This window comes from Camelina sativa, chromosome 11, assembly GCF_030686135.1.
Source record: "Camelina sativa cultivar CO46 ecotype springtype chromosome 11, ASM3068613v1".
Classification (NCBI taxonomy): Eukaryota; Viridiplantae; Streptophyta; class Magnoliopsida; order Brassicales; family Brassicaceae; genus Camelina; species Camelina sativa.
The window spans coordinates 29498114-29525650 of NC_141890.1; the positions used below are offsets into that span (position 1 = coordinate 29498114).

Sequence of the window (27537 nt, forward strand, 5' to 3'; positions counted from 1 at the left end):
AAAAGGGCAAATAATAAAATAGGATATAAAGCGTGAGTATTTTATATAGGAGATACCAGAAGATATTTTATTAAGGAGAATTCTATTAATTTGGATATTATTAATTTTTTTAAGTAATATATGTGCATGTAATTGTTGGAGAAAAAAAATTACAAAATTGGTTCGTGAGGGGAAAGACTATAATTGGTCATTAGATCTCTTATATAATTGGTCTTAGTTATGGTATTATGTCACTGGATTTTATAAATTTTAATTGGTCATTAGATCCCTATATATCTCAGCTATTGGTATAATATTATTACTTGTTTTCATTTTTACTTGAGTGGGTTTTCTAAATTTTAAGATTTCTGTAAAAACACTATAACTACATATTTATATATAATGTTTAACTACATAGTTATCCAAATTAAAGTATATATTCATGTCATTTTAATTGGTGATCATATGTTTTTTTGGGTAAATATAGTTATTGTTTTTAGCAAAAGAATAAACATTGAGCCAGTTTCAAATAATCTTCGATTCTTTCACCATCAGAGCTTTATAAAATTATTAGAAAGATAACATCCCCTTTATAGTTATAGTGTTTATGAAGATATACTTTTAAATATATATTTTTTACATCTCATAATATAATTATATTATTATATTACAATACATAGTGAAATTAATTTAATTTAAAAATATGTAGGAGATAATATTTATCAATTTTTGAATAATATTTACCAATTTTAAAATTTATAGGAGCAACATATTATGTATATAAATAACTGAATAGTAGTGGCAGTTGACAATATATATATATATAGCAGTGGTAATTTCATGTAATTTTATAGAATACTAAGGGTGAACAATAAATTGGGTATGAAACTTTCTGGCGACGACACGTCGGTTTTTTTCTCCAGAATGTTTCTCTTCTCTCATGCTAAAAACTTTTTTCCGAGAGAATATAAAATTTCTGAAAAGAAAACTGAGATGAGACAATACCTAAATGACAATGACTTGTAATCACCTTTTTTTTTTTTTTTGCTATGGTGGCTCATGATGAAAGAAGAGTTTTTTACTTTAGATTGGCTTATACAAGAAAGGAATCATATATTTCAACTGAAAATGCAATTATTCGATCAAAGATTTTGTAGAAAGAGTATGGGATATTCAAAGGAATAAACTGGATTTGACCGATTGAGAAACATTAGAAACAAACAGTGCCAAAAACTTTCAGAATGTACCACACCTAGATAAACAATGGAAAAAGGTCATGATATAAAACAAAATTTGATCACGGATTTGATTTCTAGTCGAAAGAATGAAGAAATTGGAGTGAAGAACATCAGATTTTAATTCAGAAACAACCTATGACATTTTATTCACAGAAAATTAAATCTTCAACACCAGCAAAGTCCACAAGTACATGGAAAATGTTACTATTCAATCCAATAAAACATGGGAGGTTTTTAGAGTATGTTCACTAGAATAAAATGGATTGAGGTACCATATCCATACCTAAGAAACAACAAGAGAAGTTTATACATTCTAACAAAGTCAAGTCTTTCACACTGTCAAAACATCAAGTAACCCATGGAAAATGACATTGTTCAATAAAATGCGATCTTTGATTTATGATTGTCACTCATTACGACTTCTAGTGATAAGCATAGATGTTCAAAGGTAGAATTTGGATTGAAGAACATCAGAAACAAAATGTTTAAACGCACACTACACAAAGGAAATATCCATACTCTATATGAAAAATGTCAACAATCAATATAAAATTCGATCGTAAGTAAACTCATATCAGTCACTGCACATATACATTTTAAAGAATGAATGATAAAAAAGAAGTTGGAGAAATTGGACACTGCAAAACCCTTATAGAATACTAACTCAATGGAAAAAAATATTTTTGAGATCTAGACTAGGGCATCCACTGTAAAATGCATAAACGTTCAAAAGAGCAAAACAATCTCATCAGAAACAAAAATAGTTTATTCGCACCAAACTCAAGTAACCAAAGACGATAATAATCAATGGAAACCACACAAATCCAGAAACCCTAATTAAGAAAAAGACAACACGATAAGATAATACGGCAGATCGAAACATTCTACCATCATCACAAGCTACGATCAATCGAAGAGACTCATCATTCCACCGTCGTCTTCTGATTCCTCTTTCTCCTCTTCCTTCTTCTTACTCTCAGCCGCAGCAGGCTCAGCAGCAGGAGCAGCACCACCGCCTCCTCCGGAAGCAACCGCAACGGCAGGACCACCGGAAGATAGAGCCGCCATCTTCTCTCGTCCAACAGCGATAAGCTCAGTCACATCGCGATCTTTGGTAAGAGAGAAGAACAGATCTATCTTCTCTTGGTCGATCTCTGCACCAACAGATTCGAAGATCTTCTTCAGATCAGCGACGGATGGATTCTCATTTCCGCCGAGTTTGGCAAGGAGGTACGCCGCAATAACCTTCATAGTCTCCTCTCTCTCTTTTTTTTGCCCCTGAAAAAAAATGAAAGAAGCAAATCGACTGCGGTTAGGGTTTTCGTAAAAAATTGGCTATTTAAAGGGGAGATTAGGGTTTTTGTGCACGTACCAAAGAAAAAGTCACGTGGGCTACACGAAACCTTTCTAAATTTGTTAATGGGCCTGTTATATGATAAAAACTAGCCCATGTATACTATTCCGCAGTCCTATGAGATTTTATGGTTTGTTCGATTAAGGTTACGCTATAAGAATAATTGGTGGTTATAGCCGTTCAGGTTATATACATTATTGTTATAAATAAGTGTTTAATTCTGTGGTGAATATAATAAATAAATAGAGAGAAATTTATATCCGCAGAAGGATCAGGATATTGAATAAAAGATATTGAATAAAAGAGAGACAAGAGAGAGATTCTACTTCTTCTATAATTGAAGTTTTGTAAATTGTATTCGTATGTTACAACGATCGAATTCGATCGTTTATATAAAGGTAAAAAAGTAAGTTACTATGTATGCATAATGACGATGGGCTCCACAGAAAATAATAAACTACGAATGATTTTAACCATGAGGTTTTTGTGTTGCCTCTTTTATTGACTTTCACAACACTCCCCCTTGAAGACCAATGTCACTATGTCCCTTGCGTAATATCTTTTGTTGCCTCGTTAAAAACCTTTCTAGGAAAACCCAATAGGAAAAACCTTAGTAAGGTAAAAAGAGTACAACCTCGCAAGCTCCCCCTCGACTGATCAGGATCTCATCTTACAAGTCTTGTTGACGATGCATTCCAATGTTATGGACATGTTTCCTGAACATAGTCGTGGGTAATGACTTTGTGAAGAGATCTGTAGAATTCTCGGATGATCGAACATATCTTACTTCAATGTCTTTAATCTTCACGAGTTCTTGGGTGTATGAAAAGAACTTTGGAGGGATATGTTTGGTTCTATCACTTTTGATATACCCTTCCTTTGTTTGAGCAACACATGCAGCATTGTCTTCATATAAGATAGTTGGCTCTGTATTCTGATGAATTCCGCTACTTGATTTAATGTGTCGACTTATCGATCTTAGCCACACACATTCTCTACTTGCTTTATGAAGTGCGATAATTTCAGCATGATTCGAAGAAGTAGCTACGAGTGTCTGCTTTTGAGAACGCCATGATATAGCAGTACCTCCAATCGTGAACACGTATCCTGTTTGTGAACGAGCTTTGTGTGGATCTGATAGATATCCTGCATCTACAAAACCAATCATTTTACCATTTAAATTGTTAGGATAAAATAATCCTAAATCAATAGTCCCTTGAAGATAACGAAAGACATGTTTAATCCCGTTCCAATGTCTTCCTGTTGGGGACGAACTAAATCTAGCCAAAAGATTAATTGAAAAGGAAATATCAGGTCGAGTGCAATTTGCAAGATACATAAGGGCTCCAATTGCACTTAGATACCGTACTTCAGGACCAAGTATCTCTTTATTTTCATCAGGTGGTCGAAAAAGGTCACTTTCAACATTTAATGATCTAACAACCATTGGAGTACTAAGAGGAGTTGCCTTATCCATATTAAAGCATTTTAACACTCTTTTAGTGTATGTGGATTGATGCACAAATATACCCTTTTGAGTATGCTCAATTTGTAGACCAAGACAAAACTTTGTCTGTCCGAGATCTTTCATCTCAAATTCCCCTTTCAAATAGTTTGTTGCTTTCTGTATTTCATGTTGAGTTCTGATTATATTAAGATCATCAACATATACCGCGATTATCACAAATCCGATGTTTGTTTTCTTGATGAAAACACATGGGCATATAGGATCATTCACATATTCTTCTTTTGTTAAATGCTCACTGAGACGATTATACCACATACGTCCAGACTGCTTTAACCCATATAATGATTTTTGCAACTTTATTGCACATAACTCTTTGGATTTAGCTTTTAATGCTTCTGGCATATTAAATCCATCATGAACTCTCATATAGATATCAATATCTAATGATCCATATAAGTATGTTGTAACGACATCCATGAGACGCATCTCTAGATTTTCGCCAGCTGCTAGACTCATTAGAAATCTAAACGTTATTGCATCCATAATGGGGGAATATGTTTTCTCATAATCAATCCCGGGTCTTTGAGAAAATCCTTGAGCTACAAGGCGAGCCTTATATCTCGTAATTTCATTTTTCTCATTTGTGAGTTCTAACAAATACCCACTTGTATCCAACTGGTCTCACATTTTCAGGTGTGAGTACAATAGGTCCGAATACATTTCGTTTATTAAGCGAGCCAAGTTCGACTTGTATTGCATCTTTCCATTTTGTCCAATCATGTCTCTTTTGACATTCATATACAGACTTTGGTTCTGGATCCTCACTTTCCTCATCTATTTCCCTTGAAACAAGGTAAGAGAAAGTGTCATCAATATCATCGATTTTATTTGGATTCCATATCTTTCCAGTATGAATATAGTTGATAGAAATCTCATGATTTTCTTCAGGCTCATGATGCTCAATACTTTAATTAGACTCATGATTTGTTTCTTCCAAAATGCTTTCTGCTATTTTTGGCATATCATGCTTTTCAGCTTCCTTTCGTTTTCTAGGATTTTTATCCTTATAACCAACTGGTCTATCACGCTTCAAGCGTGTTTTAGACTCTCGTGTATCATCTGCTTTTCCACGTTCTTGTGGTATTTCAATTCTAGCAGGAACATTTGCAGCTGGTATATATGATTTAGTTACCGTTTTGGTATCAGCAAATACATCAGGAAGTTGATTTGCAATACTCTGCATATGCATGATTCGTCGAACTTCTATTTCAGACTGCTTGGTAGGAGGATCAAGGTGTAGCAAAGATGGTACACACCATTTGATATCTTTTCCTACTTGTTTATTTTCTCCCCCTAGGACCGAGAAAACTTTCTCATCAAAGTGACAATCGGCAAAACGTGCCGTAAAGACATCACCAGTCTGTCGTTCTAGGTATCCTTAGATGGGCTATATTTGGTTCTCGACCAAATACTAACTGCAAAGGGGAATACTTATGATATGCACTTTGTTTCTGCATGCAAGATGGCATGTCCCCATACAGAGATTGGAAGTTTTGATCTCATGATCAATGGTCTTGCAATCAATTGCAGACGTTTAATTAATGATTCCGCCAAACCATTTTGTGTATGAACATGAGCTACAAGATGTTCAACTTCAATTCCTGTTACCATGCAATAATCATTAAATGCTTGGGATGTGAATTCACCAGCGTTTTCCAGTCTAACTCTCTTAATAGGATAATCAGATAACTGAGCTCTTAATTTGATAATCTGAGTTAGAAATCTCGCAAATGCCAAATTTCGAGATGACAATAAACAAACATGTGACCATCTGCTCGATGCATCAATCAACACCATATAATAGTGGAATGGTCCACATGGTGGATGTATCGGTCCACATATATCGTCTTGAATTCGTTCAAGGAACTTTGGTGATTCTTTATCAATTTTGGTTGGCGATGGCCTTATGATCAATTTTCCAAGAGAACACGCTTCACATGTTATTTTACTCCCCTGATATATCTCATTAATTTTCAGTGAATGACCATGTGAGCTCTCTATAATTTTTCGCATCATTGTAGTGCCTGGGTGACCAAGACGATCATGCCATAATGTGAAATCTTCTGGATTTCTTTTGATCACAAGATACTATTCTATTGCATCTATATAAGTATGATGCAAACCAGAAGGAAGTTCTGGAAATTTTTCCAACACATGCATTTTTCCAGATTTATTAGAAGTCATATACATACACTTCTTTCCATTCTCAGTGGCAGACTGAGTTTCATATCCTTGAAGGTATATGTCTTCGAAACTCAACAAATTCGTTTTAGAATTCGAAGAATATAAGGCATTCTTTATGGAAAACTTTGTTCCATTAGGCAATACAAAGTTAGCCTTGCCACTTCCTTCAATCAAGTCTGTAGGACTGGATATTGTATTGACAATAACTTTTGTTGGTTTTAACTCAGAGAAAAATCTCTTATGTCTCAGAATAGTGTGTGTTGTTCCACTATCTGGTATACAAATTTCTTTGATATTTTTCCTTGTAATTATTTTGTTTGAATCATCATCCATTTCTGTAATAAACATAAACGTTAATAATATAAGTAAATTTCATTTATAGAGAAACATATAATGATTATACATTATCTTATTTTAAAAAACAACATTATTTTAAAACAACTGAAATACATAATATTTATATAATGGCATTACTGGAGACTACTAGTCTCACTACAAGCATTTCAGTTATCCGCATGAGCGGTCTCTTCGAACTCGTTCACGAAGTCAGATGCATCGAGGTACGATGTACCCTCAAAATGCTCTGTGAGGTTCACTTCTTTCCCTTTTCCCTTTTGGGACTCTTTGAACAATTTGCAAAGATGTTCGGGGGTTCGACACACATGGGCCCAATGCCCTTTCGATCCACATCTATAACAGATGTTCTCACGCTTCTGTGCGTTACTTCCTTGGGATTCTTTTCCCTTAGGACCTTGTTCAGATCGAACCCATTTATAAGACCTCTTGTTTTGTGGGTGAAAAGATCTTCCACGTCCGCGATTAAATCGACGACCACGACCTCAATAGGTTTGATTTCCTCTCTCAGAGTTTTTCACATCCGTTTCATTCACTTCTAGAAATGCCTTTGTTCCCGTCGGACGAGAGTTGTGGTTTTTGAGGAGAAGTTCATTATTTTTCTCTGCCAATATGAGAGTCACAATTAACTCAGAAAATCTCTTGTATCCGCAATTTCGATACATCTCTTGGAGAACTCGATGTTCTTAATGAAAAGTGAGGTAAGTCTTCTCGAGCATCTCAGCTTCGGTAATTGGCTTACCACAATATTTTAATTGTGATACAATCCTCAGCATAGAGGAATTATAATCCTCCACTTTTTCAAAGTCCTGGAATCTCTAATTTTTCCAATCTTCTAATGCATGAGGGAGAGTTATTTCTCTCTGGTTGTCAAACCGTGCTTTTAAAGCTTGCCACAGCTCTGCTGGGTCTTTTATGTGTGCATAGTCATGCGTCACATTTTCATCGAGATGTTTTCTCAGGAATATTATTGTCTTGGCCTTATCTTTGGAAGGCGACATATTTTCCAATTTTATGGTCTCCTACAATTCTTGCGACTTTAAATAGAGTTCCACATCTGTCGTCCATGCTATGTAGTTTGCTCCAGTAAGTTTGAGAGCTGGAAGCTTAAGCTTCTCAATGTTTGCCATTAGTTATCTAAACACAAAAGCGAATAAATATTATTAGTAATATAATTTTATTTATTTTAGAATGCACCATTTATATTAATAATGCAAACGATTACAAAGAACACAAATGCATAGAAAAGTAAACCAATGTTAATGGTAAATTCTTCGTGAGTAAATTCTCCAACGAAGAGACCATAAATACAAGTGATAATTGCAATTAAACAAATAATTAAAAACAAGCTAATCATTTTCCAAAATGCAAACTTAAACAACTTTCTTTAGAAAATTTTATGAGGGGTGATGCGGTTTTAGATGAATGAAAGAGTGAAAATATGAGTGTATTTATAGATTAAAAATTACTGTTCATAGCCGTTTGAAAAGTGTAATATTTTTGAAATTTTTTTCTTTGTGACCGTTGGTAAAAAGTATTAAGCATAAAATAAATCATATATTGAACGATCAATCAATTAAAATTTAGCAATTTCAGATATATGTTAATATACAGGTGGTTAAGCCTCCTTATATATTAACCATAATGTAAATATAATTTAACGGCAATATTATGGTGATAGAGTCATCCATATGATAACAGTAAATAAATTATGGTAACGAAGTCATCCACATTATCGGCGGCTGAGCCGTCCATTATTATGGTGCGTGAAGCAGCCACTACAATAATTACTTATAGGGACGGAATACCTCCCACTATAGTAATAAATAAATAATGGTGTTTTGAACAACCACTGAAAAATATTTTTTTTAACGAGGCGACATACCGCCGATAGAATAACATATAGAGTATAATGACATATATATTAGAAATATATAATTATAACCCACCATAGAGTGATCGTGCTGATAACGTGTTATAAATAAGTGTTTGATTTTGTGGTGAATATAATAAATAAATAGAGAGAAATTTATACCTGTAGAAAGATCGGGATAATGAATAAAAGAGAGACAAGAAAGAGATTCTACTTTTTTTGTAATTGAAGTTTTGTAAATTGTATTCGTATGTTGCAGCGATCGAATTCGATCATTTATACAGAGGTAAAAAATTAAGTTATTATATGTGCATAGTGATAATGGGTTCATAGAAAATAATAAAGAACGAATGATTTTAAGTTATATAGAGGTTTTTGTGTTGCCTCTTTTATTGACTTTCACAACAACTATAACAAAATTGGAATCAATTGTGTAGTAGTTATGTTTGTTTTGATTCTAGTTTCGATGTTTTTCAGTTTGGCATTGCTATTTTTGGTTTATATGTTCATTCTTTCTTAACCGGTTTAGGTTAGCCAACAAACTCTGACTATGATTATAGTGTTATATTGTACACTATAAGAAAATTGGAATCAATAGTGTAATAATTATGCTTGCTTCGATTCTTATTTCGACATTTTTTTTGCAATTTGGCATTGATACTTTTGTTTTATATGTTCATTCTTTCTTAACCGGTTTAGGTTAGCCAACAAACTCTGACTAGTGACTATGATAATATTTTCTTTTGGAATGAAAACCAAGAATTTAATCGGTTATGTTCATAGCAATATATATATATATATATATATATATAACTAGAATTTGTACCTATGCATGCGCGGGATTTTAATTTAAAATATTTCTTATTAATAGAAATTATTGATCTCAAATATAATCATTCCAACTTTTGAGTATAAATATATATATATATATATAACTTACTTTACTCAGTGATATACAACATATATATATATTTAAGATAATATTTCTTTATTATATCTATTTGCGATCTTAAGTGGGATTTTAGTTAAATTTTTTATCAATAAGAATCATTGAATATGAATATAATTTGAAGATAAAAAGATAAAACTATATAAATGTCATACTTATTTTACTAATCTATATAACATATATTGTCTAGTGTCGCAATAATATTGTTGACAATCTTCTGACATTTTATCTTTAAAAGAGTTCATTCCATATTCATATCGCATGAAAACATAATTTTAAAAGTTCTAATGTCAATGTCGATCTTTAACCTAATTATGACTTACCTATAGAGATTATTTAAACATATCGATATCCTACATTGAATATACAAAGTTTCATGAACAGTTTTACTGCTATGTCGCTACAATGCGGTTGTCCAAATGCATCATCTACCCTAATAGAATTTCAGACTAAGTCAAGAATGCTTAAATGACGAAACATTTAAACCCCACAATGAATATCTATAAACTAATCCAAGCTACATATTTTTCTAAAATTTCATATGTTATTTGCAGATGTTAATTTTGTGATGCAACCTCAACTTCTTCTTCTGAAAAAAAAAAATAGTGTACTTTAAATATGTTGGTTTTGCCAATATTTTGGGTTAAAAGTATTTGATAATATATTTATATATATATATATGTTATATTTGTTATATATGTTTTATATCATGTTATAAAATTGTAGCTACAAATAATATACCGTATGAGATATGCTACACAAATCACATGCCACTTTTTGTAATGGCTTGCATATCATTTTTTTCTATATTTCCTCACCATTGATTTTATTTTTTTAGATAGATTATTTTTTCAAAATTTATTTTCATAGTTTTCCAAAAAAAAGTGTGCCCCTTACAATGTATTTGTTTTGAATCAAAACTTTTAAGTTAAATTAATTTAAGTAATTAATCTTTTTTTCTTATAAGTAAAATTTAATAATAAATCTTTATGGTATATGTTTCTTAGAAACTAATGTTTCACTTTAATTTTATTTTCATGTTTAGATTTTTATAAATACAATGACACAACTTGTTTTTTTACTCCACCATGCATTAAAATCTTACTTCCATTCTAAAACTCATTAATCCATTCTAAATTTTGGAATATAATCATTTCTTGGTTATAATTTTAATAATAACATTATTACTAAAACAAATTTATAGTATTATTTTTACTATTATAAAATTTTCATTTAATTTACTTAATTTATTTTTGGATAGTTATTATTTTTATTATTTACTACAAAATTATATTATTGCATTTAATTTACTTAATTTATTTTTAGATAGTTATTATTTTTATTATTTACTACAAAATTATATTATTGTTTATACTATTTTAAAATTTATTTAATTTTAATTAATTCGTTTATTATTTAATTATTATTATTATTAATTATAATTAATATATATGTAATGAATTAATATTAAAAATAATTTTTTTTATACGAAAAAAAATAAAATTGATTAGGTGGATGCTGATGTGGAGGAAGGAGAAGTGAGCAAAGTTAACTTTATATATATAGATTGGTGTGCTTTCTTTATACTCCTAGTTTAGTGTAAATCCACAAGTCTCCTTGAAGAGTTTATAGGGAGGAAACAACTACGAAGCAAGTTTGACTTATACGTCCATGTGACCAAAACAAGTCGAGATGTAATGATAAGAAGGAGTACTCTGCAAAAAGGACGAGGCCAACATGGTTATTTATTTTATCTCTATTCTCTTATCTTCGTTGAGTGTATTGTTGTAATTTTTTTTCAATCTTAGTTTATTGATGGTAGTAACAGCTTTTACATTACATGATGGATGATACAAATCTGTCATTTAGCCATATCGGAATAGTCAAAGAAAGAGATAAGCCATTGATGTTTATGTTAGAAATGATTGCTAATGCTAAATCTCATGATCACAAGGGTTTGTGAAGATCATATGTGGAAGAATATATTGCAAATGAACTTTAAGATGCTGCAGAGGTTAAGGTTAACGTACATAAGCAAAAAATAGATATTTCTAGCTATGGTTGTTCTTACCGTGTGAGTTTGAATTATAGAACTTGTAGTTTTAGGAAGTGGGAGATCAGAAGAATCCCTTGTGAGCATGCATATGGTGTTATCATTAAGTTGAACTCACCTGGTTGAACTTAGAGCTGAGGATTATGTCTGTCACTAACTTCGTACAACTCAGTGGAAGCAGAGAAATTCACACACCAATTTTTTGTGTGCTTTGGTTATAGAGAGTTTCATACTTTTCTTTCATTTTACACCTAACAAAAACTTGTTTCTTACCATTTAACAGTTTATTTTTATTTGATAGAAAAAACCATTTAACAAATTCTCTCTACATATTTTAAAATTATATTCCTGTTTTAAGTACTTGTTGTAAACTTCTCTAACGTCATTTAATTATCAAGTCAGAGCGGTTTACAGGATCATCATAATATAATAGGTAAAGTTATTAGGAAATATGGACAATTTTTCCCTTTTAATTATATATGATTCTCATTAATGAAGAAAGAGAGTGTGAAAAAAATAAGTAAATATTGCCTTTTTCTATTAACCCTTAACGGCTAATTACGCAATATATATGCCAAGATATGGAAATCAGAACTAAAAAGCGAGAGAGTGAAATAACAAAAAAAAAACGTATTGATTCTAACCCTAGCTAGTTATCAATAATTCTATAAATATATCTCTAACTCACAAAGTTTCTCTCTCACTTTCTTCATACGTCTTCTTCATCATCATCTTTTTTTGTTTTCACGAAAGCCAAAAGTTTGTCTCCGCAATCGACAAAGATGAGATCTTTACCTTCTTCCTCTTCTTCTTCTTCTTACCCACTCGTCGCTTTGAGCAATAGACTTGAAACCGTGTTTAGGAAAGCAGAACAGCTTTCGGTTCTGTGTCAAATTGATGTCTGTGTCATCTATTACGGACCTAAAGGAGACCTAAAAACGTTTCCAAACGAGAAAGAGAAAGTGAGAAACATGGCTATGAGGTACAGTCGGCTAAACGATTCCTTGAGAAGCAAAAAACGGGTTAGTCTCTCTGAGTTCCTCAAGGACAAGGGTTTGGAGAATCCGAACAAGAGGAGGAAGACGACGACGAGTCCGAAGAAGAATTATGTGGATGTATTGAAGTATCCAATCTCTGATCACTACTCTCCCGACCAAATCCCCCAATTGATTCAGTCCTTGCAACTCAATCTCTCTACATTCCAACAAAGGCTTCGATTTCTTGTTTCGCAAGAGAAACACAAACAACTACTCGATCATCATCATCAGAGTTTCGTACCATCGACATCATCATCCTCTCTCACGACCCCATCTTTGAACCCTAGCCAGCAGTTCTCGCTATTTGTGTATAACCATGGAGACAATACTCTCTCTCAGATCCCAGTCTCTGCATCAAATCTCAATCAGGATTTCTCAGCGTTACTTCAAGAATCTCAGTTGAAGAATGGACACAACATGTCTTAATTTGCAAGAAAACCTTTTTATGTATTTTTTGTTTAGGAACATCTCTTTTTGTTTAGCTGTAACAATCGTATGTCTTGTTGTTGTATCTTAATTCAACCAATCTTGTCTATTATTTTCGAAATCATACACATTGTTTAGTCCTTTCTTGTTAAAACCTGTGATGCCTAATGAAGTTTTCATACATGTTTTACTTTATTTATATGGGATTTTGCATAACGCATGACTAAGTATCTAACACCATCCTCTGTTTTCAACTCTGTTTCAGTATAGTGATCAACTTATGTTTACATAATCTACTAATAGTAACAATAACATATACAACTTATGCTGACTACTAGCTACTGTTTGCAAGCTTATTACGAGTGACTCTTTATACTGCTATTATGCCACATGATTCGTTCCCTTCCATTATGTCTGCAGCAGCTTCCCACTCCCTTTGACCTCTCTATCTCTTGATGAATAAAAAGTTACCAAATTACACCCATCAAAGAGGGAGTTATAAACAAGATTGTGTATGCTTTCTGCGTTTATGAACAAGATTGTGTATGCTTTTTCTTAACTGTGGCTAGCTTAAAAATTTATCCTCAAGATTGTTTCTGCAGTTGGTATTATGGTATTGTTTCTGCACGTTGTTCTTCTGTAAAATACTTAGAATTGTGTATGCAGTTTGTTTTGCAACCTTATAGCTCAATCCTTTTATGGATAAATTAATTTGCAGACGTCGTAAGTGATTGAAGAAAATCGAGCTGTTTAACTATCTTGACACTTCATCATGTGTGGCTAAGCTCTGAGTCCTGCACAATGGCTTTCCTCTGTTTTTAACTCTGTTTCAGTGATTCTCTGTGCTGAAAATTAATAATCAACGTACTGTATACATTTATAATCTACTAAAAGTAACACTATTTGCAACTAGCAAGCTTCACACTCATATTATCATCAAAGAAACAAAACAGATGAAAGGGAAATGGTAAAAGTGACTCTTCATACTGCTATTATGTCTCGTCTTCGGATGATTCGTTCCCTTCCATTATGTCTGCTGCAGGTTCCCACTCCCCTTGATCTCTATCTCCTGATGGTTACTTGGAAGCTTGGTTGACTCGTTTGTGTTCACTTGTATAGGACACTGAGATACATATGGTTTCAGCTGTTAAATCCAATATATATATATTCATTCATCAGTAGAGCAGCTAAATCACATAACAAGCATAACGTAATTAAAGTATGCATTCCCATTTCAGGTTCCTAACACAAAAACTTACAACGAACCAATATATTAATCAGGATCACAAACCCCCCTAAGGAGCTTCGACCAATACGACTTGAAAGAAGATTTCTCAAAGATTGTTTTCCTGTTCAGTTACGAAGTAAGCAACATACTATCGGCTATTTACGAAGTGAGATGAGGGACTACGTAATTTGGCAATTTATCTGGCTGCACAGCGTATCCTCCTGCATAACACCATGTCACAAAACTTAGAGAAAGATAAAACGAACTCTAGAAAACAGATGCAAAAAGCTGCATATTATTCTATTGGTTAAGATACCATATTCTTTACGTGGAAAGCTAACAACTTAAACGCAATCATCGCAATCATCACAATTATAAATCGAGAAAGATTGAGCTCCGATCAGTCAAGCTACACACCATGTCACAAAATTAGAGAAAGGTAAAAATCAAGTGTAGAAACAAATGCGAATGATAATCAATACTTTGCCAAAATGGAGTTAAAGTTGTTAGCTTTCCACCTAAAGAATCTAGTATCTAAAGCCAGCCATGTAAAAATCCTGAAACTTAGTTGATAACAAATTTGACTAAAGTTGCATATATATGAAGTCTTATCGATATTCAGAAAAGATAAATGAGATTCACTAAAAATCCAGCCTCACCTTCTCGTTAGTTCTATAGCATGCATCAAGTTTCAAGCTTTGTTTTTTTTTTTTTTTAACCATTTGACTGATTTAAAGGCACAGAGTTTTCTAATCAAAGAGAGGCAGAAGGAACATAGTTGATCAAGACCATAATTCCAAGAAATGCCGCAGATTATGTTGTGATCTCCGGATGCTAGTAGATAACAGGTATACAAGATCACATATCATAAAACCTGAGTAGACAAAAACCTAAACTTAGTCTTACTCCTTGTGAGTGGATAACTTTATTAGCTTAACCGGCTAACTTAAACCAAATCTAGCCAAAACTATGCGACATCAGATGAACATCAAACCCTAAACTTAGTCATATCCCTGGATAACTTCATCAGCTTAAACGACTTCTACGGCTAATTTCAAGATAAAGCTTCAAATTACACACAGTGATTAAACAACTCAGAGTCATCTAACCAAATATACTTGACACTCCGATAAAAATCAAACATTGGAAAGCTTCATCAGCAACTTCAAATATGGCACAGTAATTAGACCTGTGAGATCAAACTCATCTCGCAAGAAACACATTGAGCTCAGACGAGAACCAAACCTAAACTTAGATTTAAAGGTACTAACATATCATATCTAGGTAACTATTTAAAAGCTAATGCTCCTCCAAAACGTCTTCAGATACTAAAAAGTTTGAAACTTTAACCTGAACTCTCTGTAGTTGTAGAAAGAATCACGGCTAATTTCATCAGAAAGCTTCAAATTTCACAGTGATTTAAACCAAACCAGAGTAATCTAGCCAAACGTATCTGACCTCAAATGAAAATAAAAACTTAAACTTAGTCTAATTCCTTGTCAGTTTGATAACTCTAATAGCTTAACCGGCTATCTTTAAGAGAAATCTTCAAATTTGATACGAAACCAAATCTAGCCAAAACTATGCGACATCAGATAAAAATCAAACCTTTAACTTATTCGTATCCCTGGATAACTAAGTTAAGGTTTAATAGATCATCGCATTGACATTAAGGTCCGGACCTTCTTCTCCCGCTCTTCCCTTTTTGCTTGAAGAGGAATCGAATCAGAAGATGGATGAGGATGTAGAAAAAAAAAGAAGAAGAATCAGAATGAGAAAACGAATCGAATCACAAAAAGGAAACCGTAAGATAAGAGATATATAAACTTTTTTTCCTTTTTTATCTAATTTTTTTCCTTTTTTTATTTTTATTTTTAATTTAATTATCAATGGTAGTAATCTAACTCTTGGAAAAACACTCTAACCTATTTTCGTTAAATTTTTATATTTAAAATGAACTAAAAGATGTAAATTAGATTCATCATTCTAAAAATCTTTTGTTAAAAAAATGAATGCTAGAAATAATTTAAAAATATATATAAATCATTGAAATTGAAATTTTAGTTGATTTTGTGTCATGACAAAAAAAAATGAAAACAGTTCAAATATGCAAATATATATAGATTTCAAAAAATATGAATATTCCAATCAACACAACTTTACAGTGAATAGTTGTAACTTTTCATAAGTAACCGTTTTAATGATCCATCACAACTTTTTTGGAAATATCCAAAACGTACGATTAAAAAAACACTACTGTTGGTCGTATTTATTCGGATTGTTATTATTATATTGATTAGTTATGATTGTTCAATTTGGCTTGGTTATTTGCGGTTTATATGTTCATTCATTCTTAACCGGTTTAGATTAGCCAACAAGAGAATTAATTAATCGGTTTCAGTTCGGTTTATGTATTGATTCCTTTCTTCTCACAATCTCTCACACCACTCGACGACGACAGTCGAGAACAAGCCTAAAGGTCTCACCTTTTTCCCACCAAAGTCTTCAAATTTGGCGTCGGTCGGAATTCGCAGAGTCTCTCTATCATCTTTTCCCCGTCATGGGTTAGTCACGCTCTATATTCAAAACCCCCAAATCGCCTCTTATTTTGTTTGACCTTGGGAGATCGAATCGTCTCACTTGAGTTTAATTTTTGTAGAATTTTTTTGAACATGAGGATGTTCCCTAATGAAACCACTGGTAATGCACTAATGCTGCAGAGACGAAAGCAGAAGAGGAAGACGAAGAATGAAGATGCTGGTGATGGTGGTTGATCAGGTACCAGTAAAAGCCCTACCCAGCCCAAATCAGATCAATGTTTTTTATATTATATAAATAATATGTACCTTCTTCCTTGTCTAGGGTTTATTTTAGTTAGACATTGCTTGCTCTCAACGGGACTCTTCCTGGAATATACACATCATCAATCAAGCCGCTCTCTATAGCTCTTTTCATCTTCTCTCTATGGCCACAGCTAATTTGTTGGGTTTGTTTGTTTTTGGTTTGGCTCTTCTTATCTAATGTTTTTTATACACACTTGCTTGGTTGTTGAAGAGGTCTTTTTTTTTTCTTTTTTGCTGCTCTTCTTTCATTCAGGTAAGCGAAACCCTGAAAATGATTTAGAGACCAAACAACACATCCACAAGAAACACAAGGAAACACCCGACGAGAAGGTAAACCTAAGCACCTTGTTTGTTTGATATATATATATATATATATATATATATATATTGTACAAGCTTATGTTCAATTAAGCATCTTGTTCTTAAAATCTTTCTGATGAGGCTACGACTTCCTTTTCCTCTTTGCTAAACAACACACTTGGCCCTGTTCTGTTCAATTCAGGAATCTGCCGTAACAGCAAAGACGCTCTCTGTAACCCGCAGGTGTATTCATTTGTGCTATGGCCATGTTGAGTTTGCTTCTGCTAACGAAGCAAAGAAGGTAAAAGAGTGTGGTTTATAGTAATGATGAAGAAAGTTAATTTAACTAGTCACTACGATTGCTCATTAAATCTTTTTTACCCTGTAGGCGCTGGAAAAGAAGAATGATGAATATTTGCTTGGTAATCAGATAAAACTTTTTGCCGTTAAAAAAACTCCAAAGCGTCCACTACCCAAGTAAATTGATTTTCAATGTTATGGACATTTGTTTCTGTAACTTATTGCTAGAGTTTTGATACTGAAATATCACACAAGACTAACACTTTTTATTTTTGTGAATTGTAGGTATTGCATAGAACACAAGCTTTGGTAAGGGATTTAACTATTTACCTCTTGAGTTTGTTATCTAGAGCACGCACCTTGGCCCTTGGGTGAAGTTTTTTAAATAAAACATTTCAGCTACAAAGACTACCTTGGACGAGAAAGCCTTCCTATAGAAGAAGATGAGACACCTCCCGATTTTGTTGAGGTACATGTTCTTTAGTATCTTCAAAATAGGCTGCCAGTTTCAGAAGATACTCTCATCGATTAATAACACAACTGGTACTAAGGATGACTTCTTTTGTTGATGAATCTTCAGCTGAGGCCCTTTTTTGCTGTTAATGCAAATTTTTAAGTCTATTTCTCTATAAGAGTTGTGCTAACACACTTGGCTGTTAAATTCAGGAAGTACTCTTTGTTGCCAATCTCCCTCCCCAAACTAAAATCTCAGATATGTAAGTGGCACATTAATTTTCCACTTTCCTTCTTGGAGCAAGTTTTCCATTACTGATATTTTATCCTCCACTTTTACAGCCAAGACTTCTTCGAAGGAGTTGTTAGTGTTCGACTTATTATAAACCACGAGGGTAAGCATGTGGGTTATGGCTTTGTTGACTTTGCTTCTGCTTACCAAGCAAAGAAGGTGAGAGTAGTTTTCTAGTATTGATGACAAGTGTTTAAGTAGTCATTTGAAAAAGTATGAAAAATATACAAGTAGTAATTTGAAAGTACAATTGCTGATTGAATCTTTTACTGTAGGCGCTGGAAAAGAAGAATGGTGAATATTTGCATGATCACAAGATTTTTCTTGAAGTGGCTAAGACAACTCCAGACCCTCCACAACCCAAGTAAATTGATTCTCCATGTCATGGATATTTGTTTCTGTAACACTGGTTGTGACTTATTGCCAAAGTTTTGATACCATTACAGAAGACTAACGCTATTACTTTTGGTAATTAGGTACAACCTTGCAGAGAAGCTTTAGTAAGGGATTAATTATTTGCATTTTGAGTTTTGCTATTAAGAGCACATTGGTTGTAGTTTTTGGTATATATGGAGAGATCACAAGGGTTTTTGATGTTTCAGTTACGAAGACTGCCTTCGACGACAAAACCTTCTGATAGAAGAAGATGGGACAGCAGTGGAAGGACTTGATAAAACTCCCAATTTTGTTGAGGTACCTCTTTTTATTATCTTCAAAATATGTTAGGCTCAGACATTTAATAACAGAACTGTTGCCACCAAGTCTAAAGATGACTTATTCTGGGTACTTTTTGTTGTTATGCAGTTTAAGTATCCTTTCTCCTTCTTGCTAACACACTTGGCTTTTAAATTCAGGCAGTTGCTGTCAGAAACAAGACGCTATTTGTTTCTAGTCTCTCTCACGAAGCTGAAATTTCACATATGTAAGTAATTTCCTCCTTCGTTCTTGGAGCTAGTTTGTCATGATTAATATTTTATCCTCCATTTTTACAGCATCGATTTCTTCAAAGATGTTGGAGAAGTTGTTCATGTTCGACTAATTGTAGACTACACAGGCAAGCATGTGGACGATGGCTTTGTTGAGTTTGCTTCTGCTAACGAAGCAGAGAAGGTGAGACTGTGAGAGTAGTTTAGTGTTTTACAAACTTATGATGGAAAATATACACTTCAGTTATTTGAAAATATACACTTCAGTTATATGATTAAATCTCTTATGCTGTAGGCACTGGAAACGAAGAACGGTGAATATTTGCACGATCATAAGATTTTTCTTGATGTGGCTAAGAAAGCTCCATATCCTCCACGACCAGAGTAAATTGATTTTCCATGTTATGGAGATTTGTTTCTGTAAACATTGGTTGTGAGTTTTAATGTTATCATAGAAGATTAACACTATTATTTTTGTTAATTGTAGGTATTGCATAGATCACAAGGTTTGGTAAGGGATTCAACTATTTGTATCTTGAGTTTTTTTTGGTGAAGTACATTGGAGAGATGACAGGAGGTTTTTGATATTTCCAGGTCGAAGGTAGAAAGCTTTCTGATAGTAGAAGAAGAAGAGGAAGAGGAAGAGGAAGAGGAAGAGGAAGAGGAAGAGAAAGAGAAAGAGAAAGAGAAAGAGGAAGAGGAAGAAGAAGAAGAAGAGGAAGAGAACGAGGAAGAGGAAGGGGAAGAGGAAGAAGAAGAAGATGATGATGATTTGGAGACCAAAACGAAAGAGGAGGTACCTATGATTGGCGGATTCTGCAGTAAGAAGACTATCTTTATTTACAATGACTGATAGACTAAGATGATTTGGAGACCAAATTAAATTATTAAATATGAAGAGACAAGACTACCTACTATGGTGTTTGATTATTTTCTAACATATTCATGCATTTTTTCTTTCTTTTTTTAATATGCATTATTTAATGAACTATTTAAAGGGGGTTTTAGGGATTACAAATCTAGGGGGTATGGGGTCTTATTTGGGCATCCCGGAAAGCCTAGGGGGAGCTAAGACGCAAATATTTTCTTATGTTCAGGATCGCTTACAGTTACGGGCCAGTAGTTGGCCGGCTCGTCTCCTCTCAAAAGGAGGCAAGGAGGTAATGATTAAGTCGGTGGCCACGGCAGTTCCTACCTTTGTGATGTCGTACTTTCGGTTACCCAGGACGATTACGAGGAAGTTAACTAGTGCGATTTCCAACTATTGGTGGAGCTCATCTGACCAATCGCGGGGTTTACATTGGGTGGCTTGGGATAAACTATGTCAGGATAAAAATGAGGGAGGATTGGGTTTTCGCGGTTTGGATGATTTTAACACCGCTCTGCTGGCCAAGCAGCTGTGGTGTTTGATCTCCGTTCCGGACTCGCTTTTTGCACGGGTTTTCAAAGGCCGGTATTATAGGCATTCGGATCCTTTGGATCCAATTAAATCTTACTCACCATCCTATGGATAGAGAAGTACTATTTCTGCTCGCTCTCTGGTTAACAAAGGACTTATTAAACGGATAGGATCTAGGGCCTCCATTTCTGTATGGAATGATCCGTGGATCCCTGCCCAATCCCCGAGACCAGCTATAGGCACAGGGTTGTTGTCTGACCCTCTGCTTTCCGTTCAAAACCTCATTGACAGGAATTCTAATTCTTGGGACATGACTCTTCTTTCGGCTACTTTTATACCGGAAGATGTTGCTTTGATTTCTGCCTTACCGTTGCGGTTACCCGATAAACCGGATTCATTAGGTTGGCATTTTACAAAGTCAGGGAACTATACGGTTAAGTCAGGGTACCATCTCCTTCGGTCTTACACCGCGGTTTCGGCTGCTCCGTCGGTGGTTGCGCCGAACTATGTACCTCTTCAGGCTTTTGTGTGGAAAATCCGGTGCCCGCCAAAACTTCGTCATTTTATGTGGCAAGTGATTTCTGGTTGTGTGCCAGTTACAGCTAACTTACGGAAACGTGGAATAAATTGTGATTTAGGGTGTGGTCTTTGTGGATATGAGGAAGAGACGATAAATCATACTCTTTTTGAGTGCCCGCCAGCCAGACAGGTCTGGGCTCTATCACAGTTTCCGACGGTACAGGGTGCTTTCCTGTCGGAATCGATTTTCACAAATATGGACTTTCTTTTTTGGCGTTTCAAGGACGTTCCTTTGCAGGATAGATTCCCATGGATTTTGTGTTATATTTGGAAAGCACGTAATGATAAACTTTTTAGCAACTTGGATTCCAACCCAGTAGCAATACTGCGGTTAGCGGAGGATGAGGCTAACGCCTGGTCTCTGGCTCAGACAGAGGTTGTAGGACAAGAGGTTGATCACCCTTTTTTGGGTATATCTTCTGATGGAGGCATCAGAGTTCCAAGGTTTTCTTGGCCAACCTCGAGCTTTCTATGCTTTGTGGATGGTTGATGGAAAGTGACGGACCAGTTTGCCGGTAGAGGATGGTTTTGTGTTTCACCCAGGGGGGATGAAACCACTATGGGAGCATCTAATCTTCGTCGAAGTCTCTCCCCTCTTCATGCGGAGATCGAGGCCCTTATCTGGGCAATGCGATGTATGATTGGAGCAAACAATCAATGTGTCGTTTTTCTCACTGATTGCTCTGACCTGGTGAAGATGGTGTCTTCGCCTTCTGAGTGGCCAACCTTCATACCTTATTTGGAGGACATACAAGCGGATAGAGAGGAGTTTACTTCATTTTCTTTAGTCTATGTCTCTCGAACTCAGAATGGTAAAGCGGATAATTTGGCTCGACGTGTTCGTTCAGTTCCTTATTTAGTTACCTTTGTTAACAATTTTCCTTCGCATTGGCTTGTTTGAGTTAATATTGTAAGCTGTTGTAAAAAAAAAAAAAATAATTTTTCTTACCTCTTTCTCTTCTTAAATAAATTTTTGTAATTCATTTGAAAAAGAAACGTAAAAGCCCAGCCCAAACCAGATTACTCTTTTATAAAAAGTATAAAAAGATATAGTTTTTTTATAGGGTTATTTATTTGAGAAGGAATTAGTTATATCTCCTGTTCCAAAAATCAGTCAAATCGGCCGATTATACGGCGTGGAATCGCTAGGCACCAAGTAGCCGTCGCGATTACACCCAAATAGGGAAGAAAATCGGAAAAAAAAAAATTTTGATTTGATTTTCTACTTAAATATAGTGTTGAGTGTGAAGATCTACTATTTGTATATCATATGATTCATATCTAATTGAATATAAGATAAAATGGGTAGAAACTGAGATTAAAAAAAATTGTGGGTGTAGATTAGGGTTTGACAGCAGCGGGATCGGATGGAGAAGACGACCAGAGAAATTACCGTTTTGCCCTTGGTAATAAAAAGGGCAAAAAATGGACAAAAAGACACTAAGAAGAGTTGAACTCGCAAGCTTAACCATTCACAGAGAGCCTTAAACCGCTTGAACTATCAAATATTTTTATAATACCAATAAACAATATATATAACCCTAAAACTTAAATATTTTATTTATTTATTATATATAATAATAGAAAATCCTAAAACTAGTCGCCGATTAATACCCGATTTAAATCCGATTTCCCGATTAATCGATAGACCCTCCCTCACCGCCCGACTAACGCCTAGCAATTTTAAAAACAGAGGTTATATCTCACTGCTCCAGGCTCCCAACTCTTGCCAGAAAATAAATCGGCGGTCTCCATGGCCAGTTCTAGCAAGAAATCGGCCGTGAAATTTAACTTATTGGGTTTGTTTTCTGGTGGCTCTGAGCTCTTTATCTAATGTTTTATTATACTTGGCTGAAGAAGAAGAAGAAGAAGAAGAAGAAGAAGAGGTTGTTGATTTTGGTTTTCGCTGCTCTTCTTTTTCATTCAGGTAAGCGAAACCCTGAAGATGATAATTTGGAGACAAAACCGTTTCTCAAAAAACGTAAGGAAACATCCGAGGAGAAGGTAAACCTAAGATCATCTCTGATTCCTCTTCTTCTTTGAGAATGATCATCTCTGTACAATTTTTTTGTTCAGTTACTTTTTGTTGTTCCTTTTCTCTTTATGTCCCAATTAAGTATCTTGTGCCAACACACTTGGCTGTTCTGCTCGATTCAGGAAGCTGCCATAACAAAAAAGACGCTCTTTATGGGCCATCTCTGTCCCCAAACTAAAATATCAGATATGTAAGTAGCAGCTCTGTTTCTGTAGCTCCTTCGATAATCTCCACTTTCGATCAAGACTGATAGTTTTATTTTTTCTCCACCTTTTTACAGCATCGATTTCTTCAAAGATGTTGTACAAGTTGTTCGTGTTAGACTTTTTGTAACCGCCAAGCATACTCATGTGTGTTGTGGCCTTGTTGAGTTTTCTTCTACTAACGAAGCAAAGAAGGTAAGACTTAGTTTATAGTTATGACTTATGATGAATAACAAAAACAAAAAGAAATTATTTAAGTAACTCATTTGAAAAATGGTGAATGCTGATTAAATCTCTTCTTACTGTGTAGGCGGTGGAAAAGAAGAATGGTGAATATTTGCTTGATTATCGCATTCATCTTAAAGTGCATAAAAAAAATCCAAACATTGGACGACCTATGTAAATTGACTTTCCATGTTTTGGAGATTTGTTTTCTTTAACTTATTTGCTAGAGTTGTTTTGATACCATTACACAAGACTTATCACTTTTATTTTGTTGTTAATTGTAGGTTTTGCATAGATCACACGGTTTGGTTAGTCATTTTAACTATTTGCCTCTTGAGTTTGTTATCTATCTAAATCACCTTGGGTGAAGTTTTGGTATGCATGAAGAAGAGATCACTAGGTTTTTAAAAGAAAATTTCAGCTACAAAGACTACCTTCGACCAGAGAGCCTTCCGGTAGAAGATAGTGAGGCAGTGAAAGGACTTGATGAAACTCCCCATTTTGTTGAGGTACATGTTCTTACTTTGATCTTCAAAATATGTCACACTCAGAAGAAAACGCTCCGCGTTTAATAACACAAATGTTGCCACAAAGTCGAAAGATGGCTTATTTTTTTGTTAATGCAAATTTTTTTCTTCTTAGAGTCGTTCTAACACAATTGGCTGTTCAATTCAGGAAGTACTCTTTGTCGCTAATATCTCTCCCCAAACTAAACTATTTCAAATTTAAGTGACACCTTAATTAAATTTCCACCTTTCCTTGTCGGAGCAAGTTTTCCGTTGCTGATATTTTATCCTCCACTTTTACAGCCAAGACTTCTTCCAAGATGTTGGAGAAGTTGTTTGTGTTCGACTTATTGTAAACCACGAGGGTAAGCATGTGGGTTATGGCTTTGTTGACTTTGCTTCTGCTTACGAAGCAAAGAAGGTGCGAGTAGTTTTATAGTAGTAATGATGAAAAGTATTTAAGTGGTCATTTGAGAAGTATGTAATATATATACAAGTTGTTATTTGAAACTACATTTGCTGATTGAATATTTTGTACTGTAGGCGCTGGAAAAGAAGAATGGTGAATATTTGCATGATCATAAGATTTTTCTTGAAGTGGCTACGACAGCTCCACCACGACCCAAGTAAACTGATTTTCCATGTTATGGAGTTATTATTGGTAGAGTTTTTTATACCATTACAGAAGACTAACACTATCATTTTTTGGTAATTAGGTACAACCTTGCAGAGAAGCTTTGGTAAGGGATTAACTATTTGCATTTTGAGTGTTGTTATCAAGAGCACATTGGGGGTAGTTTTTGGTATACATGGAGATGTCACTAGGTTTTTTTATGTTTCAGTTACGAAGACTACCTTCGACAACAAAACCTTCTGATAGAAGATGGGACAGCAGTGGAAGGACTTGATGAAACTCCCCATTTTGTTAAGGTACCTGTTCTTATTATCTTCACAATATGTCAGGCTTAGACATTTAATAACAGAACTGTTGCCACAAAGTCGAAAGTTGTCTTATTCTGGGGAAGAATCTACTTTTTGTTGTTATGCAATTTAAGTCCTTTCTCCTTAGAGTCGTGCTAACATACTTGGATGTTGAATTCAGGCAGTTGCTTTAAGAAAAAAGACGCTCTTTTTTTCCCATTTCTCTCGCAAAGCTAAAATATCACATATGTAAGTAGCATCTTTTATTTTTTTTTCTTTCGTTCTTGGAGAAAGTTTACCATGACTAATAATTTATCCTCCGTTTTTACAGCATCAATTTCTTCAAAGATGTTGGAGAAGTTGTTCATGTTCGACTTACTGTAGACCACACGGGCAAGCATGTGGGCGATGGCTTTGTTGAGTTCGCTTCTGCTAATGAAGCCGAGACGGTGAGAGTAGTTATTGTAGTGATGAAAAGTAGTGTATACTTATGATGAAAATTTTACGATTGCTGATTATTTGAAAGTTGACATGTAACGATAGAAAGCAAAACTCGATGTGGTGAATATAATTTGTAAAGATTATGTATAACTTCACCTTATGTATGAAGTTATTTGAAAGTACGATTGCTGATTTAATATTTTATATACTGTAGGCACTGGAAAAGAAGAATGGTGAATATTTGCACGATCGTAAGATTTTTCTTGATGTGGTTAAAAAAGCCCCATACCCTCTACGACCCAAGTAAATTGATTTTCTGTAACACTGGTTTTAACTTTTGCTAGAATTTTGATGCCGTTACAGAAGACTTACATTATTATTTTTGTGAATTAGGTATTTCATAGATCACAAGGTTTGGTAAGGCATTTAACTATTTGCATCTTGAGTTTGTTATCAAGAGCACATTGGGTGAAGTTTGTGGTATCCATGGAGAGATCACAAAGGTTTTTTGATATTCAAGGTATGAAGACTACCTTCGAAGAGAAAGCCTTCTGATAGAGGAAGATGAGGCAGTGGAAGGACAGGATGAAATTCTCGATTATAATGAGGTACATGTTCTTATTATCTTCAAAATATGTCGAGGTCAGAAGAAATGCTTAGGAGTTTACTAACAGAAGTGTTGCCATAAAGTTGAAGGGTGATTTATTTTTATGCAATTGAAATTCAGGAAGTTGCTACAAGAAGAAAGACGCTCTTTATTGCCAATATCTCTTGCGAAACTAGTATACCAAAGCTGTAAGTAGCACCTTTAATTTCCTCTTTCGTTCTTGAAGCAAGTTTTTCGTGACTAATCTCTTATTCTCCATTTTTACAGCCTCCATTTCTTCAAAAATGTTGGACGAGTTGTTCTTCTTCGACTTATTGTAGACCACAGGGGTGAGGATGTGGGTTGTGGCTTTGTTGAGTTTGTTTCTGCTAACGAAGCAGAGAAGGTTAGAGTAGTTTGTTTATAGTAACGATGAAAAGTATTCAAGTAGTCATTTGAAGATAAAAAAGTAGCATATGCTTATGATGAAAAATATACAAGAAGTTATTTGGCAGTATGAATGCTGATTAAATCGTTTATACTGTAGGCGCTGCGAATAATACATGATAAAGAGTTTTGTCTTGACGTGGCTGAGATAGCTCCATACCCTCTCCGACCCAAGTAAATTGTTTTTTCATATGGAGATTTGTTTTTATAACTTATTGCTATAGCTTGATGTCATTACAGAAGATTAACGCTATATATTTTTTTTTAATTAGGTACAACCTTGCAGAGAAGCTTTGGTAAGGGATTTTAACTATTTGCCTTTTAGGTTTTATAATCTAGGGCACATTGGGTGGCTTATTTGGTATATATGGAGAGTTGACAAGGGTTTTTATCATTCCAGGTCGAAGGTAGAAAGCCTTCTGATAGAAGAAGAAGAAGAAATAGCAGAAGAAATAGAAGAAACAGAAGAAGCAGAAGAAGAAGATGATGATTTGGAGACCAAACCAAATCTGAAGAAACTGGAGGTACCTATGCTGGGAGGACTCTGCGGTAAGAAGGTTATCTTCTCTTATGACGACTGATGGTGATGATTTGGAGACCAAATCGAGTCTGAAAGAAGATTCTGTGGACATATTCTGTGGTAAGTAGATTATCCTCTCATATGACGACAACGACTGATAGAAGACGAGGTGCAATGCAATTTATTTGTATTACTTCGCTTATTCTTTCTTATGTTGTAGTTAAGTTTTTTATTGTCTGAAACCAAGTTAGAATATGCTTAATTATGAATGGTTTGGTGTTAAATCATTATCTGCCTTCACTAGTATTACCTATGTAAGGAGCCGTATACGATTTGAAATGATTTGGTTGACAAAAGC

The 27537-nt window shown here is 34.4% G+C and overlaps 3 protein-coding genes, 1 long non-coding RNA gene and 2 pseudogenes across 20 annotated transcripts; 3 read left to right on the plus strand and 3 right to left on the minus strand.

The window, feature by feature from the left end:
• Nucleotides 1–1962: 1962 nt before the first annotated feature.
• On the minus strand, nucleotides 1963–2528 carry LOC104724358 (large ribosomal subunit protein P2v pseudogene; annotated as a pseudogene). The gene has a single exon (XR_015572630.1). The product of XR_015572630.1 is annotated as a large ribosomal subunit protein P2v pseudogene (transcript).
• Nucleotides 2529–6786: 4258 nt separating this feature from the next.
• On the minus strand, nucleotides 6787–7767 carry LOC147934582 (uncharacterized; annotated as a pseudogene).
• Nucleotides 7768–12294: 4527 nt separating this feature from the next.
• On the plus strand, nucleotides 12295–12975 carry LOC104728384 (agamous-like MADS-box protein AGL75). The gene has a single exon (XM_010447368.1). It carries the CDS (start codon nucleotides 12295–12297, stop codon nucleotides 12973–12975), a length of 681 nt encoding a protein of 226 aa, XP_010445670.1.
• Nucleotides 12976–13802: 827 nt separating this feature from the next.
• LOC104724359 (uncharacterized) lies at nucleotides 13803–16285 on the minus strand. Of its 11 annotated transcripts, none has more exons than XR_015573162.1 (5): nucleotides 15812–16285; nucleotides 14863–15077; nucleotides 14520–14612; nucleotides 14242–14424; nucleotides 13803–14098 (listed from the first exon to the last, which is right to left on the minus strand). It is a non-coding gene; the product is annotated as an uncharacterized LOC104724359 (long non-coding RNA). The 11 variants fall into 11 exon arrangements; XR_015573155.1 differs by having other exon boundaries at nucleotides 14235–14424; nucleotides 15812–15996; XR_015573158.1 differs by having other exon boundaries at nucleotides 13803–14119; nucleotides 14235–14424; nucleotides 15812–15996.
• Nucleotides 16286–16579: 294 nt separating this feature from the next.
• LOC104728385 (polyadenylate-binding protein, cytoplasmic and nuclear-like) lies at nucleotides 16580–22128 on the plus strand. 4 transcript variants are annotated; one of them, XM_087475659.1, is made up of 19 exons: nucleotides 16580–16767; nucleotides 16863–16981; nucleotides 17066–17189; nucleotides 17300–17376; nucleotides 17549–17647; nucleotides 17735–17823; nucleotides 17932–17955; nucleotides 18046–18115; nucleotides 18313–18362; nucleotides 18442–18550; nucleotides 18667–18755; nucleotides 18868–18891; nucleotides 18994–19084; nucleotides 19246–19313; nucleotides 19384–19501; nucleotides 19613–19701; nucleotides 19805–19828; nucleotides 19912–20138; nucleotides 20415–22128. In XM_087475659.1, the coding sequence occupies exons 3-19, from the start codon at nucleotides 17168–17170 to the stop codon at nucleotides 20438–20440; spliced, it is 1296 nt and encodes a 431-aa protein (XP_087331785.1). In that variant the 5' UTR covers nucleotides 16580–16767; nucleotides 16863–16981; nucleotides 17066–17167; the 3' UTR covers nucleotides 20441–22128. The 4 variants fall into 4 exon arrangements, 3 of the variants coding, with proteins under 3 accessions (XP_087331785.1, XP_087331784.1, XP_087331783.1); XM_087475658.1 differs by lacking the exon at nucleotides 20415–22128 and having other exon boundaries at nucleotides 19912–20280; XR_015572634.1 differs by lacking the exon at nucleotides 20415–22128 and having other exon boundaries at nucleotides 16617–16767; nucleotides 16924–16981; nucleotides 19446–19501; nucleotides 19912–20280.
• Nucleotides 22129–22953: 825 nt separating this feature from the next.
• On the plus strand, nucleotides 22954–27482 carry LOC109127671 (polyadenylate-binding protein 2-like). 3 transcript variants are annotated; one of them, XM_087475654.1, is made up of 22 exons: nucleotides 22954–23094; nucleotides 23223–23299; nucleotides 23453–23520; nucleotides 23611–23728; nucleotides 23844–23932; nucleotides 24043–24066; nucleotides 24180–24267; nucleotides 24434–24483; nucleotides 24568–24685; nucleotides 24808–24890; nucleotides 24981–25004; nucleotides 25107–25194; nucleotides 25367–25434; nucleotides 25517–25634; nucleotides 25841–25929; nucleotides 26020–26043; nucleotides 26147–26234; nucleotides 26354–26421; nucleotides 26501–26618; nucleotides 26760–26833; nucleotides 26932–26955; nucleotides 27060–27482. In XM_087475654.1, the coding sequence occupies exons 1-22, from the start codon at nucleotides 23049–23051 to the stop codon at nucleotides 27238–27240; spliced, it is 1725 nt and encodes a 574-aa protein (XP_087331780.1). In that variant the 5' UTR covers nucleotides 22954–23048; the 3' UTR covers nucleotides 27241–27482. The 3 variants fall into 3 exon arrangements, with proteins under 3 accessions (XP_087331780.1, XP_087331781.1, XP_087331782.1); XM_087475655.1 differs by lacking the exons at nucleotides 22954–23094; nucleotides 23223–23299; nucleotides 23453–23520; nucleotides 24434–24483 and having other exon boundaries at nucleotides 23633–23728; nucleotides 23844–23862; XM_087475656.1 differs by lacking the exons at nucleotides 22954–23094; nucleotides 23223–23299; nucleotides 23453–23520; nucleotides 23611–23728; nucleotides 24434–24483 and having other exon boundaries at nucleotides 23902–23932.
• Nucleotides 27483–27537: the final 55 nt, after the last annotated feature.

Excerpts from the sequence above, each read along its gene's own strand:
- LOC104728384 (XM_010447368.1), top strand. The coding sequence starts at position 12,295 with ATGAGATCTTTACCTTCTTCCTCTTCTTCTTCTTCTTACCCACTCGTC.
- LOC104728385 (XM_087475658.1), top strand. The coding sequence starts at position 17,168 with ATGGCCACAGCTAATTTGTTGG. Across the intron at positions 18,363-18,441 it reads CAAACTAAAATCTCAGATAT|CCAAGACTTCTTCGAAGGAG; the intron begins GTAAGTGGCACA and ends CCACTTTTACAG. Across the intron at positions 19,314-19,383 it reads GAAGCTGAAATTTCACATAT|CATCGATTTCTTCAAAGATG; the intron begins GTAAGTAATTTC and ends CCATTTTTACAG.
- LOC109127671 (XM_087475654.1), top strand. The coding sequence starts at position 23,049 with ATGGCCAGTTCTAGCAAGAAATCGGCCGTGAAATTTAACTTATTGG. Across the intron at positions 24,067-24,179 it reads TGCATAGATCACACGGTTTG|CTACAAAGACTACCTTCGAC; the intron begins GTTAGTCATTTT and ends AGAAAATTTCAG. Across the intron at positions 26,956-27,059 it reads AACCTTGCAGAGAAGCTTTG|GTCGAAGGTAGAAAGCCTTC; the intron begins GTAAGGGATTTT and ends TTATCATTCCAG.